General features: G+C 38.5%; 1 protein-coding gene across 1 annotated transcript in view; it reads left to right on the forward strand.

Moving 5' to 3' along the window:
* Positions 1-20,462, forward strand: part of LOC140304796 (nidogen-1-like) — a 52,527-nt gene that overhangs the window by 6,847 nt on the left and 25,218 nt on the right. Inside the window, exons 2-12 of the mRNA XM_072383569.1 lie at positions 4,823-5,125; positions 8,396-8,625; positions 9,002-9,522; positions 9,641-9,781; positions 10,029-10,280; positions 11,404-11,604; positions 11,892-12,125; positions 14,904-15,041; positions 15,571-15,699; positions 17,379-17,522; positions 19,406-19,534. Of these exons, the coding sequence (XP_072239670.1) occupies positions 4,823-5,125; positions 8,396-8,625; positions 9,002-9,522; positions 9,641-9,781; positions 10,029-10,280; positions 11,404-11,604; positions 11,892-12,125; positions 14,904-15,041; positions 15,571-15,699; positions 17,379-17,522; positions 19,406-19,534 (2,422 nt within the window). The remainder of the gene's footprint in view (positions 1-4,822; positions 5,126-8,395; positions 8,626-9,001; positions 9,523-9,640; positions 9,782-10,028; positions 10,281-11,403; positions 11,605-11,891; positions 12,126-14,903; positions 15,042-15,570; positions 15,700-17,378; positions 17,523-19,405; positions 19,535-20,462) is intronic.

The following is a 20,462-nucleotide window of genomic DNA, read 5'->3' on the forward strand; positions in this document are numbered from 1 at the left end:
ATTTGTACTTGTTTGACAGCAGTGTATGGGAATTCGATGTGCCATGGGTGATAAACTGATGAGAGCTTTGATGACCAAGGGGAGCGCACGACTCACAGAGGACTGGGACACACCCGATCTGCCTACAATCTCCCTCTGAAAGGTTCCCGTGGCCAGAAATCCAAGGGTGGTGAGGACCTGGACGTGTGGTTGAATTGGGTTTGATCGGGGTGTTTCTCTCTGGAGTTGTGGCTCTAGCAAGCTGCATATTTGCAGCGGCACAGTCCTTGGCAATCTAAATCGCAATATCAGCCATTCGTCTTTCTCCGCAAGGATATCTACACGTCTCTGAACACACGCTCTCTTCCAAAAGCCTGACATGCTATGCCCCCTTACACATTAGATTTACTCCCACTTACACTAACTTACTCGTAATTCCTCCTTAACACAAAACAGAAACATAAAACTGAAAAATAGAATATATATATATATATATATATATATATATACATCCCAAATTTTGTCAAGTTAAATAATTATGATAAAATAAATTACCACTAAAATAAACAAAATGCAAATCAACCATCAAAAATAAACCCATTAGGTTCAGATACTCTCCAAAACTCAGAACACTAACATTCAACCACAGAAAAAACATTAACATAATAATTCCCATACCTGTCAACAGAAATGATTACAGTGAGCGAACAGTGGGTGTGCGACTAAACATCTGACACTACAAGGAAGCAAAGGGCCTCATGTTAAAATACCCACCAACTACTTTATAAGACTTAAGCTACATGCTAATGCTAATTTAATTTAGCGATCATTAGCGGTGGCAGACACAAAGAAAAAACATATTTTACAAGTCTGTGACACAAAGCGACCTACTCTACATATATTCCAATGCCACCCATCGGTGATTTATAAACCAAATCAACCTCGAAACATTTATTTTATTCGCACATACCGGCGAACTTTCCCCAATCTTACCTCCGGTCAGCAGAAATGGCAATAACCGAAGCACGCATGCACATGCACGCAACCTTCAATAGTATTGGATCCATGTGCTGACTGTTTTTCTCCTTGCTTGCACTCTTTCTTTTGAAGTCCGCTAGTTCCAAATATTGATGTAATTTCCACATAAGGCAGCGCATAGTAAGAGCGGACTCTATTAAGTCTCCAAATTATCGCTGTCACACAGTGTCAGTCCTGTGAGCCCATTATTTCAGGCATTGCCTGTTTCTTCAGTAAAGTTTTCCCGACAGGATGCTCTCGAACGCACACGCTCTCACATACAAACTACCACGTCATCAACAGGCAGGAAAGAAGAACCCAAAAAAGAATAACAAAATTGGAATGTTTTGGTGAAATGAATATAAGTTTTTTTTGCTACATATACTAGGGCTGTAATCAACCAAAGAAAATCTTGGTCGACTGAAACCCTGAACTTTCAACTAAAAATCAATTCATCGGGAGGCGGAGGGCAAACTCGAGTCTGATGGCTCTGACAGCCTTTTGCATCACGTGCATCTGCTCAATATAATAGCCCAATGACTGTCGAAAATACACTGATATCAGCACAAGAAGGCAGTTAAACACAAAAGGCAATTCAGGGAAAATTATCTTTATTAAACATCCCTGATCAAGACATGGGCAAACGTAATAAAGCTGTGCATTACTGCATTACGTTTGGATGCTAGAGGAGGCTTAAGATCCAGCGTGGTCTGAGTGTATCTGAGGGATGCCGTTGTTGCAGGCGGTTGCGCCTGCAGTTATAAAACAAATAAACGGTTATTAGACAAAAATATTGAAATATGTTTAATATGATATTAATAGCCTACAATATTGAAATATTATCGTTTTTAGGTGATACACCAAGTTTGTAGTCGAGCTGTGATATGGATATGCATTAAGTGGTCCCAGTAGAGTGCCTGTGTAGATATCCCTCCGTTAGCTCTCCTATAGCCGCAAGTAGCCACATAACAGCACCTATGAGCTAACAGAGCTATAGTACACGTTCGTTCATTCAGTCAGCTTAAAGTATTGGTGAATTAAAGACAGAAAATGCCTTATTTAGAGGCTGCATCGTCTAAGCCCCGTTCACTCCGTTATATGGATATACGCGGATCGCAAGTTACTTAAATATCTTCCGAAGGACACCACCTTTCGCCAAACTGTTTATGGTTACATGCTGCCATTCCGACATTGGCCTCCAATTGTCGGAATGGCGACACTTATTTGTTTATTAAACGTCCCGCCATTCCGACACTTTTTTCCTCCTATGGTCGGAATGGCGGTATGTTTTTTTTTTTTTTTAACATACCGCCATTCCGACAGTTCCTTTTAATAGCCTATGTTTTACCCAAAACATTTTACACTAATGAAGGCCTCGCAAACAAACTTTAATAATCTATTATCAAAATCCCCTGAAATGTCAAATATAAAAATACAGATATTAATGTAACTCTGGTGAGACTGAAACTGATTAAGCAGAAATACAGTGTCAGTGAGCTGTCACAGCAGCCAGCTGGAGTGGAGCTCTCCACCGAGCCCATGCGTCTTTTGCCCGCTGTCATTATATGCAAAAGTAATAATTGCAATTACAGATCACGGCTACTGCACAGGACACAGTTGCGAGCACTCTGCCTTGCCTTGCCAATAGGAGAGGAGAGAAATGACAGCATAGAACGTATAAAACACAACAAAATGCAGTAAAAACGTTTATTCATGTAATTCACGTGATTTATGAGTACTTATGGGAAGCGCGGATGGGCTTTGCGCATTTGGCACAAACACACAGCCGTTGCGCAAGGCTTTATACAGCCTGTTGATATCTTAAGGACCTAACTGGTCACACCTGGGAGTAAATGTCATGTAGAGATTGTTTTTACATGACATTACAGCTGAACATATAGCTTCCATCCACAAACCAACGTGGGAGAGCCCGAAGACGCATGTGCCAGACGCACATAGGCATGCGTAAAACCAATTTTGACCACTTCATGCTGCGTATTTGCTTTCTTTTAGTTAACTTTCGTTTCTTTTGGATTCTTGTGCGTGTTATGGAGCTGTTTCGGTCCATATTTGTAAGCCTTTTTTTCCTGGATTAAATTTTTTGAAGTTGAAACAAGTGGCATTGGAGTGTGTGATTGAAAACCACCGCGGTCTGCTTCTCCTCCTCCAGTTGCCAAGACTTTGTGTCTTTAATAACGCTTATCTGTAAACATGTGTTAAACATAAAAATTGCATGAACAGAAAGAAGGGACTTGCCTGTTGAGTAACGCACATTTCCTTAAACCGAAAGCCTTGTCGGAATGGTGGGACATTTGAATGTCGGAATAGCGGGATGTCGGAATGGTGGGATGTCGGAATGGTGGGACGTTTGCATGTCGGAATGGTGGGATGTCGGAATGGCGGGATGTCGGAATAGCGGGATGGCGGTATTTCGGAATGGGTGTTGCCACCCACTGTTTACGGTGAGTAGATAAACGTATTTCATGCCAGAAATAAGGTCTAGGTTTAAAAATACCGGAGTTCCCCATTAAGAACAAATCTGTTGGTACAAATGGTTGTTGCATGAGGCCAATTGTCTTTTAGGATGGTTAGGTTTAGGAAAACCGGGAAAGAAATTAGGTTTTAAGAGTAAGGTAAACTGTAACTGTCAGGTTAAAAGGCTGTGGCGTGCACAGACTTTTTGAAGGGCAGGGGCGGAAAGAAAAAAAAGGGCACGTATAGCGCGTCCTCACCACTGTAGAGGGTACCTTAGCATGTGTTTTGGCTCCGAAGAGGGCACTTTAGCATGCATTTTTCAACAATTGGGCCATAAGGGTGGGCGACAGTAGGTGTTAACCTGTTTAGTAAATTCTATGTAATGAAATAAACATTATTCAATTCATCTGTGAGTATTCAGATTAAAGAAAGCTTTTTATCACGTTGAAGTTTCCTCAGCGTCACCTCATCAACATCGGCCATCATAGCATGAATGGCTAATTTTGCAAGACAAAAAAGTTTAAAAAAAATAATAATAATCTGCTGATGGCAGGGGTGATTTATATTGCTCTGAGGTTTGTCCTCCTTTTGAAGTGAAAAGCTCCCTAATCTACAGTAACACTATTATGTGGATATTTAGGAAACAGTTCTATAGTCCTAAAGTAAATACTTTCAGGAGTCTGGACAATGTCATCTGTTCAGAGTAGATAAGTAGACTGACTGATCAACAGTCAGTCAGAACATTAATGGCTCTCAGCTTGTAATGACTTTGTTTTGTTCCAGTATAGAGATTTGTAAAAACAGAAATCTGATCAATGTCATTGTCTCCACTAATTTGTGTGCGTGGACATATATGGTACATCTACAGCTATTTTAAAGTCACAATGTCCTTTCAAAACACAAGGCAGTGTGAATGGGGAGCTTTGGCAGCTTTTTAGCTTGAGCTCATGAATAGGAATGATTGTTAAAATCATTGCACGATTTTAAAGAAAAATCTGTTAATGTGGCTGCAAGGAGGTCACAAAGGTGCCAAATGTTTAAATCCAATTTAAATCCTAAATCCATAACTTATTGTTTTAGGACTTATCGTAATTTTGGAGTACGAATTCATAAATATGAGAAAAGTGTATGCTAAATTGTAATTATGAAATTCAATGTGGCAATGATTTTGTTAGAAACTTGTACGTGAAGTTTGAGAAATGTCATAACTGTTACATACTTTCTCAACCTGAAATAATAATGAAATGAATACAGTAGATGTACTAGATGGCATCAATGAGCTACAAGGAGATGACTTGCTGTCGACACTGATCCTGTTTGACAAATACACCTAATTCTTCTTCTGTTCCAGATTAACACCAATGGGTTTGTGGCTGTTGAGAACCCTCCAGCTGAGAAGGAGTACCTGGGGAAGATGCCTGGCAGTTTCAAAATGATAGCAGCTCTGCTGGGAGACCTGGACAACAGTGATGGACAGGGGCAAGTCTACTTCAGGCAGGACAACAGCCTGGAAGTACTAAGTCGAGCTGCTGAGCACTTCAGGCAAGCTTTCCCTAGAGACAAGGGATTGGAGTTTACCCACACCCTCATTGTCACTTGGGAAAACATGGCCGCCCAAGGGACATCTGGACGAGGGGATGGACTGGATGCTAAAGTGAGATATTGTATTGACGTTATATCATTATTGTCTATTGTTTTTAGTTGAACCTAGTTATAAACCTGTTGGACAGCCAGTACAAGGGTAGCATAACTGTCACACTCATTTTAGGTTGACTACCCTGATTCTGGGTCCACTTTAACACTGATGAAATCGTAGCAAAAAGAATCAGTGAGCTCCAGCTTTGGAGGTTTGTTTACCCTCAGCTGAGATGCACCAGATTCAGCCACATACTGCTGGAAGATGTGCAGAGATTTGTTTTAAAAAATTAAAAATTAATTTTTCCCAAAACTTCAGTGATGGTAAAATGGTAAATGGACTTGTACTTGTATAGCGCTTTTCTAGTCTAGCTGACCACTCAAAGCGCTTCACTACATGCCGCATTCACCCCACTCACACACATTCATACAGCACGTCTTAGGATATAACTACGTGCTTTCTAAGCATTCACACACATTCATACCCCCAATGATACACTGGGGGAGCAACGTGGGGTTCAGTGTCTTGCCCAAGGACGCTTCGACATGTATCCTGGGGAAGCCAGAGTCGAACCACCGACCTTCCGATTGGTGGGCGACTGCTCTTCCTCCTGAGATGCTGTTGAACTGTGGTTATCTGAGATGTAAGTAATGTGCGTGGAGGTGGCAACAGTTCTAGTTTTTCTAACTAGTAAGAAATCGCTCCCCATATGCAAGGCCCTCTAATAGGCTGAAGAAATATAAAATGTATACTAGGTTCTCGGATGAAAACTTTCTTTCATTTCAGCAGCTTTGAACCTAAAATTTATAACATCACAGCAGTTTTTGTCTGGTCTCAAGAAATTACCGATAGGAAGATTCCAAATTAGCTCTTTTTGGATGGTTACTATCAGCTCTTAAAAGTATGTTTCTGCTTTAAGATTTACAGTAGATAGTAGTGTAAAATGGTATTGCCATTTCTCTTGTGGAGTGTAAGTCATCTATAAAATGGACAAATGTTTTTAAAAGAGTATTTTAAAAGAGTATAGAGAAATATTTGTAGAATTTATGTTAAAGAATTCTTCTTTGTTGTGCCTCCATATACAGAAAAATCATTAATGTATCTTACAGGGACTGCTTTCAAGTATGCATATGATTCTTGAAATAATTTTGACCATTTGTTACAGATTAATATCACCGGATCGGTTTGTAATTATCTCTGTTTTTTGTCATGTCCTTGACAGACAGGAATTGTATTGTATGAACAAATTACAAACAAGACAAACAAAAAGCAAGCAGGCCCCACTAGAACAGGAATAGTTACATGGTAAAAAGGTTGAATAAACTGCATGCATAAAGTGTGTTTTTAGTTTTGGTATTGTAGGGCTGCTGTAGCTCAGGAGGAAGAGACACTGAACCCCATGTTGCCTGTCGATGTGTCCATCAGCACTGTAGTCTGTGACATTGTATAGACTAAGTCGTAATGTATGAGTGCGTGTGAATGGGTGACTGTGGTGTAAGAGTGTTTTGAGTGGTCAACTAGACTAGAAAAGTGCTATATAACTACAGTCAATTTACCATTTTGTTGACTGCTCAAAGTGCTTTCTCTTTTTCTCTTTTTTAATTTTTATGCAGTGTTTTCTCTCTGGTATACACACCTCACACACAGATGACAGCATCGAGGGCAATGTGAGGTTCAGTGTTCATATGAAATGGGGAAGCAGGGAATGGATTCACCAGCCTTCTGATTGCTCTACTTCTTGAGCAATAGCAACCCTATTTAAAGTAACACTAGAGAATTAGCTTTTTGGGTCCGCATACAGTTGTGGGATTTAATGTGACACCACTATCATGAGTGCAAATCTTCTTGTGAGCCCTGCAAATGTACAGTCAGTTTTTTTTCATATTGAAAAGGCCACAAAGACGCTTTTGAAAGCCAACAAAATTCTCCAGTAACTGTAAATGGTGCGGTGTGGGTATGACAACTAAATTCATGAACTGTGGTATCTCAGCCTTCTGGTTCTCTGGGGCAGTTTCAGTCTTGGGAATGTGCATAACAAAAGTCAGTGTAATTGAAAATCAGAAAAAAGCACATGGTTTTAAGATTCACATACTTGCTTTGAATAATCTCAAAATAAAAAAAGAATACTGCACAACCTGTATTTCTTAAAATACTTAAAGGTATAATAAGCTTACATTTTAGATTTGTATTTTGAAACTCACTGTCACAAATTTTAACTCAGTTCTTTCTTCCCTCAATAAGCACAAGAGAGGAGCAACAGCAACGTTGCTCAAATCAAGTTTACATAACTGAATTTAAATGGCAGGCTGTACTATTTGCATGACAAAGCAGGGAAAGTATCATGGAGCGTGGTGTAGAGGGAGGGCCCAGATGCAGAGCTTCAAAAGCAAAAACCTTGATTTATTTAACAAAGGCAAGAACAAAATGCGTGGCTGAGCCGGATGTCAAAAACACCAAACTGTGGACTAAATAAAACAAGACAAGACTATGACTGTGGATAATAACGGCAAAAACCTGACCTGACCAAACTTGAAAAACTGTGAACTTGATGCATGAAGGGAGGTGAGGATTTTGCATTGAACTGAGGGAAACCTGGAAACTAAATATTGTGGGGAGGTGATTGGTGATGGGGTGCAGCTATGAAACAAAGACAGGTGACTTGAGTGAACCTAATGTGACAGGGGAAAAAACATGACAAGAAATAAACCTGAAAAGACATGACAAAAACAAAACTCAAAACATGACAACAAACTCAAAACAAGGCATGACAGAAAGTAAACTTTATTAACCAATTGTTCCACAATAATTACATTTTGATGTACAAATAAACATGCCCACACCTCTGTACAGTTCTTGGGGAAGGTGCAACACGATCTATCTTATGAAATAGCGACAATTGACAACTTTTTTTCAGGTGTTTTGAAAGGTGGACTGTTTGGTGTGTCAGGTTGCCACACAGCTGGATTCCATATGAGAACTCCCTGTTGTGTTGACTCAGTATATGTAAGTGGTTCACTGCCCACCCACCCCTGATCAGAAACACTGACCGACAGCTCTCTCACCCACTCTATGGGGCTTTTCCCTGTCAGATGCTATGTTGAGAGGATTTGCAGTTGGTCACCAGACTACTCCAAACGATTTATGCAAAATGTTTTTATTTATTTTTCAAATGTATCTTTTAAAAATGCTGACTTTGGCTACCTCTTTGCGTGGATGCGTGGTCAGATAAAATAAAGCTGAAGATATAATCTGACAATTCACATTTACAAATATCTCATTTGTTTTTAGAGAAACACTTTCCAGTTGGCTATAGGCTTCACTGAATCGTTGTCCGTCGCCATCCTGTTGTACCCCAGAAATGGCCTGCAGTTCTTCTCCACATTAGTAGGGGGAGAGAGTAAGCTGCTAGAGGCTGGCTTCAATGAAGGCACAGTATCTGGCTGGCTCTGGAACACTAAACAGGGTACATACTTCCGCATCACTGCTGATGAAGAGACCTCCATCAGGGAACTGACAACGTATGAAACTGTCACTCATTAACTGAATATGTTTTTTTGTACTGAAATTGAAAATATCAGATGCTTAATTAATGCTAAATTGAAGTCTTATTAGTCCTTAGAATGATTAATTGATAAACTATTATTTTCTTAAAATGCATTTTTTAAAGGTTATAATGCTACAAACATTAAATATGAGATTGTACCTCATGAATATGTGTTGGATCAGTTGGAAAGAACATCAGAGTAGCATTTTTGGGTAATGTCTCTTTTTCCATAGGTTTTTTTCACTGTAAAGAATGTAGTGGTACTGACTGACCACTTTGAAAAGATATGTAAGTGACTAGTTGCTCCTTCAATGACACAGATTTTGATGTCTTCCTGTATATCCAACCAGAAAGACAAACTCAGCAAGAAATGGAGTCTGGGTGTACAAGATTGGCCCCTCATCAACATTTGTTACCATCACTCCAGGGAGGGCCACTAGTTCCCCCGAGGATGCCACCGATCCACCTGTGACCATGTTGCCAAGGCAAACAGATGAAACACATGATTTGGACTTCACAACCTATGCATCTCAGATTACAAAGACTACTCAAGCAATATCAGATAAAGAGGAGTATCCAACTGAGATCCCCAGATCTTATGAAGCACCTGACGAGTTTAACCAAGAATACCCAGAATCAGAGACTGTTGCACCAAAATCCATCGGCACTGAAAATGTTCAACAACAGTACCCAGATGAATCTGAGTCGAGATACCATGGTTCTGAAACTTTGCAACCAAGATACACAATTCCTGAATCCAACGAACCACGATACACCAACCCTGAACCTGCACAACCTGTGCCACCTCATTCCCATCCACAGCTCCCTCAGATTGTTGTGGTGGATGAAGATGAAGATCTGAATGTGGATGGTAAATAACATAAACTAAAATCATTTGTTTTTTTCTTTCATTTCTCTTTTTGTCCACTTGTCAAGAGATTCATTCAGTTTTACTACTGCTGACGGATGTTTTTTACTTCTATTCTCAGTATTTGCATATGATTTGGAGACATGTGCCCACAACAGGCACAAATGTTCTGCTTTCGCCGACTGTCAAGATTACAGCAATGGATACTGCTGCTACTGTAAGCCTGGTTTCTATGGAAACGGATATGACTGTGTTGCAGAAGGTAATATACATTTTTTGGTGTTACCTCAGTAGTTTAAAGAGACATTTTAACTATCAATCTATTTTTATTTTATGAGTTACTAATTGAAAATGTTATTCTCTACAAAGGAGAAGCAAGTTGAGTTATGCTATCCCATTATGGATTCCACTAACTCATCTGACACTTCCTTTTAAAACAAGCTGAAGCTTGCCTGAGTCTGATGTTGAAGTATTGCACTTATGATCAATTTGTCTATGTCGTTATCCAGGCAAACCCCAAAGAATGAACGGAAAGGTAAATGGTCGAGTGTTTGTGGGGAACTCACAGTCACCAGTCGAGCTTGACAACAAAGATTTGCACTCCTACGTGGTAGCTAATGATGGACGAGCCTACATCGCCATCAGCAGCATCCCTGACAGTGTGGGCCCCTCCCTCCAACCACTGTCCTCCCTTGGGGGAATCATTGGATGGGCATTTGCCCTGCAGCAGCCTGGATATCAGAATGGCTTCAGTCTCATTGGTGATGTGATAAGTTGTTGTTGATTATGGTATAAAGTGCAGGCTTGTGCTTCGTGATAGATCATTGATTATTATAATTGAATGCACGGCCCTACATATATTGATGAACATCAATATTGTGTGCACCTCTGTCTGATCTACTATTGGTCCTTCATGAGATACCAGAACATCTCTGAATTGCTGAAGCTTGGAACCAGTAAACCTCTAAAGATATCATGACTTCTTCTTGTATGTTTACATGCTGTGGTTAGTTGAGCTACGGTTAGAGTCCGACTTGGACATTTCATTAAGCCACTGTCCTGGTCACAGTATACATAAACGTGAGGGGAATCGAGTTATTGACTGAAATATGCCTTAATCCTAGAATGTGATAGGCCTGCACCGGCTTGTTAGACCTGGGTTTCTTCCAGTCACTTGACTGCATACATGCGGGAGTCATTCAATCTCAAACTGCATTATGTTTCAGTTCGGCTTTGAAAAATGAGATTTTCTACAATCCCAGTTGGACAAACATTTGTGTGTATTTCAAAACTCTGGTTCTGGTCTGACTAATACAATTCTAAGTAGTTTTTGTTTTTTCAAATGTCATATAAACATGCTGACTATAATGTTAGCATTAGGTCAAATTAGGTAATCCGAAGACTGTTGGTAGGTTCTGACCCTGTTAATAGGAAGCACTCCTTTCATAGTGATTTGTTTTGTTTCATGTCAAAGTGCACTTTCTCTTGTCTGTAATCTTGCTATATTTGTCCTCCATTCCTGATATCAGGTTTCTCCATGTGTGTATAGTTTAAGAATATTTTAAATTGTATAAGAACCATACATATGCATAGCTTTAAAAAGCTAGCATAAATAATGTGTATGCAGACTTTTGCCTTTGTGCACACACACAGTTTTAGTCATAAAACCACACAGTTTTATTAATAGTTGTTATACATTTATAGATGTAACTTAATGTATTTTGCCTACTCCTAAAGCTCCTTCTCAGATTTATACAACAAAACTTGACAGATGTTTACTCAGTGATTGGATGACCATAATAATTAGTATTTCTCATGTCCATGCATTTTCTTAAACTGGAGTTGACTGTTAAGACATTTATGTTTTCTACCACATCGATTCAGGTGGAGTGTTTTACCGGCAGGCTGAAGTGATGTTTCAGCCCGGTAATGAACGACTTACTATCAAGCAGCAGTTCAAAGGAATCAACGACCACGACCACCTCTTGGTGAGCACAGAGCTAGAAGGACATTTGCCTGTCATCCCACTGGGGTACTCTGTCCAGATCAACCCGTACAAGGAGATCTACCAGTTTGACAGAAACTGTAAGAATAACTACTTATACACTTTCAAAGCACAATGTAAGCTGTGTCTGAAGCTAAGGCCATTAACATTACTAGGCTAGAGTTAGCACTTGTTCATGTCTGTATAATGAACAGTTTGCAAGCAATGCTTCACATTTGCTATGTCATTTTGCTAATCTCAACATTTCTAGAAGAATACAGGTGACATTTGCAGCAGTATCATTAAAATGATAAAAAAAATAATTACAAAAAAATTTAGTCTCTTTAAGGTCAAAGATATACACTTGTACATCTGTTCCTTCTCCCAGTGATCACTTCCTCCTCCAGTCGTGACTATACCATCATCGCCCCTGACGGCAAAATTCAGACCAGAAGCTACCAGTGGCGTCAGACCATCACCTTTCAGAGCTGCCCACATGATGAGACAACGCGTGCAGAACAATCCACCCAGCATCTCAGTGTTGACCAGATATTTGTAATGTTTGATCCTCAAAACCATCTGATTCGCTACGCCATGAGCAACAAGATTGGCTCGATCCACAGTAAGTTCTAACACCTCCACAAACACCAGAAAAGCTTTAGATCCGTCAAATATAACCCTAATGGCTTTGATAGATGTGCCACAACAGGTCATGTCATATCTTTGATCATCATAAAATTCCATTTTATTTTATTTTATTTTATTTTTAATTTTTAAAATCTATGATATCTTTGAGGTTTGGAAGCTACAACGGGAAAGAAAAGCTGTCCTTATACAGATTATTCCGGTACTTGTCTTTAAACTCTTCACACAGACCCTAGTTTCCAATAATAGAAGCAACTATGGAGGTTTGTGTGTTGCTTAAAAGGAAAGAGAGTATAAAAAACAGAATGTCTCTAGACATAAGCAAATGTCTTTTTTTCTTCAAGTATAACAATTTGTTGCCATCTGTCAAAAAGTTACTCGTTAGTGACTTTTTTCAGCATCTCAAATACGCCCAGTTGTTTTTCTCTCATGTCAAAGTAAATATCTTTATATTTCGTACTATTGGGTAAAACTACACTTTTAAGGAGTATTTTTTATCATGCTTTCCTGACACTTAATAGAGTAAACAAATTACTTTACAACTTCTTTTTTCCAGAATTGAATATTTCTGATCAGTCTTTAACCTTAAAGGGACATGTTTGCATAGTACAAACATGAATAATGAGGCTTACTGCTATAAATGTTAACAGCAAATGAAATCGAGTTTCCTAATGGGACAAAACAGAAGAGTTTTTGTTTAGTTACTGATAAATGTTGTGTAGGCTGATAATGTGGACAGACTCCAAATGCAAGTTGTCACATTGTTCAGGTCAGTCTGTTAGGGACAGTCAGAGTTGAGTGTGGAGTTATTACCCAAAGGAATGCTCTGAAACACATCTCCAGCAGTTAGGAGTCTCTCTGGTGTTTGCTGTGAAACATCTGAGGAAGATAGATAGTAATCTGAGTCTGGCTGTATTTCCTCAGCTGCAATCTGAGAGATTGTGAAACGTCAGCTGCTGTGGTCAATGAGATACCAACCACATTTTATTTTTCTTCCTAATTTAAAAGAAGGGTTAAAGGTAAAATACCAGGTGTTGCTTGTTGATGGGGCTTTAGAGGGTCTTTCTGTTACACAAGCAAACACTAGCCCACTCAGCTGGGGTTTGCTGGCAGAAAGTGGAACATCTGGATCATGTTTCCTGTGAGAAAGAAATTTCAAATATGGAGCCTCAATGTTCAGCTGTATGGTGGGAACAAGACGATTTAGTAGGTTTTTTTAACTTGTTTTTCTCTTCTGCAGGTGCTGCAAATAAACAAGGGAAACAAGGGACACAACTAATGCTTTTCACCTGATAGTCATGTGTATTTTCTTCTAATTTAATTAAAAATAGTTTTTTAAAAAAGGATAAAATGTTGAAACTGAGCACTTTTGGTGGATTTTGCTGCTCTCAAACCTGTCTATACTTCTCTGCATTTAGTGTGCTCGAATGCACTCTTTTACTATCTCTGATGCTGCTTTTTGAAATGATATTAAGCAGGGGCATTTTTTTTTAACTTACCCACGTAGTAGGCTGATTATACGCCATGCATGTCATGATGAGCGGTAAAGTGAGAACTCAAATGTGGACACGGATGAAGACAGGAGGTTGTAGAAGAACAAAAACTCAATTTATTTTGAGACAGTAACAAAAAGCTCTGACAAGTCAGATCACCAAAAACCTAAACTGGTAAAACAAAAAATTCTGTGGTTGAGCTTATTGGTGAGCGACAGCAGCTGAGGATAATAGATAGGTGACAGGTGTGGCAGTGGAGGAAATGAAAATAATGATTTAAAAGGTGAAACAAGAACAAAACAAAACGGAGACAAGACCAGACTAATATGACTCAAAGTAAAAAAAAAAACAAACAGCAAAGACAAAACATGAGAGCAACTACAAACAACTAAAGACTAGACTAATACAAGAACAGAGAGGGACCAAGGAGTAATCTATGAACAAAAGACAAATCAAAATTAAAGGTATACAAACAGAATAAGTCCTAATGACAAAATGACAGACAAGAAAACTAAAGAGAAACAAAACACAGAAAAACAAAACCAAACTCCACAAATCATGATAATGCATGGGAAGCTTCGGCACAGCTGACCACAAAGTTAGTGTATATAGGTCCGCATACACCATGTACCGGGACATAATGTATGTGTTTTTGCTTTTTTAGCAGTACAGAACTTGTCCAGTCTTTTGCTGACTTTCTGCTAACTTTGTGAACTTTTTTTAAGAACATGTAGCTGGAATCAAATAAAAATTAGTATATGTCTTTTTGAAAAACTTGCTCATGGTGCATGTGGTCTGATAGACAAACTCTTAATACAGTGTTTGAGAGCGCTTTACATAAAGACATCAGCCCTCAATTTCATACCTTAGAAGATGAAAGTATTGATTAAAACAGAATGAGAATAAATATCTGAGATTAGGGTGTTTTTATAAACCAGTGGAGTTATCTTTTCTATGAACAGCGGATTAGATTAAGATGGAGTTTTAGTGCAGTCTTGGCCAGGAAGGGATCTTCTGGTTTTCCTCCAAAGAAAAATCAATCAGTAATATTTTATCATTCCCAACCCATAACAGTTCCTATTAGTGATGTGTGAAAAATATGTTCTTTTTATATGGCCAGCTGAGAATATTTAACTTTTAAAGCCTTATCTGTCACTTTCTGATGAAACTGTATGTTATCCACATCAGTGAGTCTACCAGATAAAGTGGCTCTGACTATTCCTTTAAATCTGAAGGATGCTTGTCTTCTTTTTCTCTGACAGATAATCTTCCAGAGCAAAATCCATGTTTCACTGGCCGACATGGCTGTGACATCAATGCTGTGTGCAAGCCCAGTGATGGACTGCAGTTCAGCTGTGTATGTACAACTGGTTTCACTGGAGATGGACGTTACTGCGTCGGTAAGACAACCTCCATGTGATGGTTTTTAAATGAAGACTTCATTAAGCACCTTTCAACTAAAAGCTACAAAGTACTTAAAAAAAAAAAAAAAACAGAAGATAGGAAACTGCTGTCTTTCCCTCAGAATAGATTATAATACCTTTGTTAGTTTTCTGACTTCTAATGTAAAGCCATCTTTAAGTGCAGTTGTATAAACTTTCCTGCACCTGTATAGCACCTTCTTATCCATTGCCAAGTTGTACAAACCACTTTGCAGGTTATTACCAATTCAGCCATTGAGACAGGCACTCAAACAGCCCTTCTTATTTTGTTCATTAAACATTTTTTCTCTATCTTACACACCAAGCTACTCAGGAAGTGCTAAAACACACAGATTACAGCACAGTATCTTGGGGCTGTTATTTTTATTGATACAGTTATTTACAGTTTTAATTGTAAATTGAACCGCAGTACAACCTTTTTTGTACTGTGATTAGCACCTAATTATAGTTTTTAGGTTATATTGTCTCCATATTGAATAATCTGCAGATATTGATGAGTGTCAGGAGACTCCTCAGGTGTGTGGACCCAATGCTGTCTGCAGTAATCAGCCTGGAACTTTCCGCTGTGAGTGCTCTGCTGGCTTTGTGCTCGCCAGCGATGGAAAGGCCTGCACTGGTATGTTTGAACTGTTTTCGTTTGTACTGACAGCTGTGTAGCTAGGTGGAGTGTGTCATTTCTATGTTTGTGTGGCTATGTTTGAGGTGTCCGATGTTGCATGTAAAGATGTTCCAGAAGCTGCAAACATACTTAAACAACAGAGGTGTTCTCTGACTGTTAATGGGACTCATTCCAGCACCAACTTTGTGTTCTTTACGTGTACCACAAGCCTGATCACCATAGAATACAGAATCATAAAAACATGCACCTTAAAAGCAGGGCTGTATATCTGTAATCATAGTCTTTTAAACTATCCAGTCCTAAAAGAAGGAATTTGCTATGAAGTCAGCAAGATACCATTGTGTCCATTTTAGCATCATGCCCAACCTACTCAATCATGCTTCAACAACCTGAATTTAACAAATCAGTATTAAAATATATTTCAAAACATTTTGTAGTTGTACCTTTTGAAAAAAAATTTGTGCTAAATTGAACTTAAGCCAACAAGAATTTGTTGAATTTACTTGTGGAAAAAAAGTAAAACTCCACATAACTAAGCCTAAAATGTAAACTCAGGTTTGTAAATATAAGGTTAATAAAAGATATAAATGAATAAAGTAATGGTTACAGACACAACAGCTGAAAAGTATACCTGTTTGATACTGATACTTTATTCTGATGTATTTCCATTTGACATTTATCTTGTCAATATTTAGACATTACAGCTTCATGCTTAATGTCATTGTTAGTTTTACAACCTGATTTAAAAACTAAATTAAGATGGTATGGAAAATACAAACAAAAAAAAACAAAAAATGATTATGACATTTATTTTGTCTCATTAGCTTTATTTTATTTTATTTGTATTTTTCAATACATTTCAAAATAATTTGGAATGCAACTTTTTAGTTTCAGTGTAGCTATTCCTTCTCACAGCACTTAAAACAAATGCTGGCATTGACCAAATGATGATGTAGTGCAAGTCAAAGCCACCTCTGGACAAGATTAACAGAAGGTGTCTTTTTTACACAATAAAGTTTAAAGTGACAGTTGTGAATGGAACTCTGTATTGTAGTGCTTGACAAAGGTTTCCCACAGTAATCCCTTGTCCATGTGCTTCTATCAGCTAATGATGAATGACGATTCTTGATGTAGCACCGTCTGAGGATCAGAAATCACAGGTGTCCAGCTTAGGCTTGCTCCCCTTGTCCTTTACACACTGAAATTCCTCCAGATTCCTTGAATAGTTTAATGCTATTCTGCACTGTAGAGGGAGAAATATGCAAATCGCTTCCCACTTTTTTTTAGGATTATTATTTTTAAATAGTTAAATGATTTACTCACACATTTGTTGACAAACTGGAAATCATCTGCCCATCTTTGCTTCTCAAAAGCTTTTCATGGATGCTTCTTTTGGACCTAATCAAGATTACAATCACCTGTTTGAAACAACAACATTATCTTTTGTAACTCATTTACTAATCCTAAACTGCTAATCCTCCAACTTTTTGGAGTGTTTTGCAAACTTGAAATGCAAAAATAGGTATATATTAACAAAGGAAAAAAATGGTGAGAGATTCTCTATTCTGCCTCCACACTTTTCTGATTTTGTCTTGTTCTGCTTAGCTGTTCAAAATGACAGCTGATTGTAAGAACATTCATGGGACATCTGACATTTTGTCTCCCTGGTTTTACAGAGGAGAACCGCCCAGTGGATCACTGCCAGAGAGGAAGTCATAACTGTGATGTTCGAGAGAGAGCACTATGCAGCTACAATGGAGGCTCAGCCTACATATGTTCCTGCTTGCTGGGGTATAAGGGTGATGGCCGGGTGTGTCATGGTGAGTTCACAGCTATGCGTTAGCTGAGTTGACAGCTGATCCTCAGTATTTAACCATTTTGAATTTCCCCCACTGGGTGATGAATAAAGTATTTTTCTATTCTATTTCTATTTTAATTCATACCAGCACCAGCTGTGTTGGTCTTGATTGTTATTAAAATTTACATTTACCCTTGTATTAATTGTAACCTATATATAACGTATAAATCCTAATCAAATGACAGGAGAAGAGGAAATAGAATAAATCTAGATTTAGTATTTGATATTAGCATGTATACAAAAACACAGAAATGCACTCAACTCAGCACCCTTCAGACTACAACCAGTTGAAGGGAATAACACAATCTTTTTACAATACAGTATCTTTCTGTCAAAGCTTGTGTCTTTGCATTTCTTTGGGTGTCACTTTGCCACATATCACCCACTTTAATATTGTTTCAGTACAGTACATTTTTCCACAACACAGAACTGCTCCAAAAAGGCTCAAGGAACACAACAGTGTCAGCCTCAGTTTTATGTTTTTTAAGAATCTGCTCATCTTTTATTAGCTTAGTTAATCAAAGCAAAGGAAAGTTTGACCTTGTTTTCACTTTCTTTGTTTATTGAGATACATCATTTTTAGTTATATCTTTATGAGACACATTATTGAAACCGCATAGTGCCAAATTAGCACATTTATTGTCATATAAATCCTAAAACACTTTGTAATCTTTATAAGATTAAAACCCTTTGATCAGAAAAGTGTAAAACCCTCAACAGAAAGATATGAAGGAAACATCAATATGAGCAGCAGATGAAGAATTTCTCCTCTGAGATGTCCAGATCGCAGATGTTGTATGAACAGAGTAGAAAATGACATGTAGATTTAAGCTGTGTCAGACTTTCATAGCAAGACTTTTCATGCCATCTGTTGCAGGACTCCTTGTTCTTATAGAAATTATTATTGATTCGATGTTGAGGCCCACTCTTGTGCTGCACAGTGGATTTGCAAATGGTCTCACTCATGCGTTGTTATTTGGGCTGTCCTTGGCTCACTTCAGTGAGCTGTAAACTGAGGAGTATCAAGCGTGTGTGTGAACAGAGAACAGCAATAATGGAGGATGAAATGAAATGCACAGCATCTGAATATGGTGACGTATCTCATAGCTTTTTTCTCAGACATTTAGCAGAGGTTTCAATAAAGGAGAAGACATCAAGAGCGGCACATGTCTGTGATTCTCAATAACTGATTTTCTGTTTATTGAGGCCTAATGAAGACATTTCTTTCCCCTGAAATTCAAGAGAAGAAAATTGGCACATCTTCAAACTGGGTCATTGAACAACCTGTCTGTTGGGCAGCTTATGATGCTAAGGCTTTTCATGTTGATGGCAGCACCCACTCACAAATTTTGAACCTGCCTTAAGCTGAAACTTGAATAAACATATTTGAGAAACTGGCTGATTAAGCAAATATAATCAAGTAAATGAAAATTATTTGAAGATGAGCCATTAGTGTCCACGAATGAGAATACAAACCTAGAAAGTCCATAATTTGTTCCTTCATTGTCTACTGAACTTTTTTTACCCTTGAGGGTCCCTTCCTTAAGTGGGGGACTCTTGACATCGAAAATGGATCATTTCTGCCAGTGTAATCCATCATAAATGGTTGGGTTTTTTTTGTCTGCTGACAAAAGTCAGACAGAAGTGAGTTCTGATGATCCTCAAGGTGATGTTATAAAATATGAATAGGAAGTAAAATGGGGCTGGAGTGAAAATCTAGACAAACACAGTTAAACAGACTGTTAAATCTCAATGGATGACGATTGTGTGATTATTATTTTTTCCTCAGGTGAATCAGTAGCCGGTTCTTCATCCTTTTTTTTAAAATTTATTCTACCTGTACAGATGTGGACGAGTGTCAGCAAGATCGATGCCATCGTGATGCCCTCTGCACCAACACACAGGGCTCCTTCCGTTGCGAGTGCCATTCAGGGTTCCAGGGAGACGGCTTCCAGTGCAGCCCGGAATCATCTGGTAGGTAACAGCCACATCTGACAACTACCCGAGGATGGTTGTTGGTTTAAATCCGCAGTCTAGTTACGAATTTCAGTTATTAATTTGCAAGACTGCACAGATAAAGATTAATTCATAAAAATAATGGTAATAATGAAAAAACACAGTATGATTAATCATTATGGTTAGAGATTATTATTGTCATTAAATGAACTGTCCAACATGTACCTTGCTCACTGACACGGGATAGACTGTGTCAGTTAAATAAAATGCTATGTACTTTTGAATTCTAAAGTACTTATGTACACATATGTTTTAGTTACTTTCTCCCCAACTTTGTCTGTTTTGTTATTTTTTAGCCTCTCTTTTTACATTTCCTTTATGTTTTATGTGAGTCAGCTTGAGCAAGGGCAATATAAACCTTCCTTGTTATGGTTCAGTTGTGTAAGTGCTGTTTACAGGGTTACAGATAGCAGAGACAAAGAGAGAAGCTGTGTAAACTCTGTGGAGACATTTGTCTCGAAAAAACATTCTTGTCATAGTTGTGTAGGAGTAGGTACACAGAGACATGGCCTCGTCTGTCTTCGTCCTCAGTGCCAAAGATCTCAATTGTTCTCAAAACTCTAAAAAATCCTTCATTGAGCCACAAGTAACTGCATTTAATAGCAATATAGTCCCACACATACCAGTTAGTTACCATAAACATGTACATATGCACTTGAGCACCAAACATCAATTCATCCATTACTGAATACATCCAATTGATGTGGACTGCCCCCACAAATGAGTAATTAGGGGTGAGACGGTGGTCGACACGTGCAAACGCGTTGCAAATGGCAAAACAAATCCAACAGTAAAACACTGTAAGAGAAAAATGCAGCAAACACAAAAACGACCGGAGTACACGTGACGCAAATGGCAAAAAGGACTGCAAGAGAGAGACGCTGCA

Source organism: Leuresthes tenuis, unplaced genomic scaffold (genome assembly GCF_036924035.1).
Source record: "Leuresthes tenuis unplaced genomic scaffold, fLeuTen1.0.hap1 SCAF_4, whole genome shotgun sequence".
NCBI classification, from domain to species: Eukaryota; Metazoa; Chordata; class Actinopteri; order Atheriniformes; family Atherinopsidae; genus Leuresthes; species Leuresthes tenuis.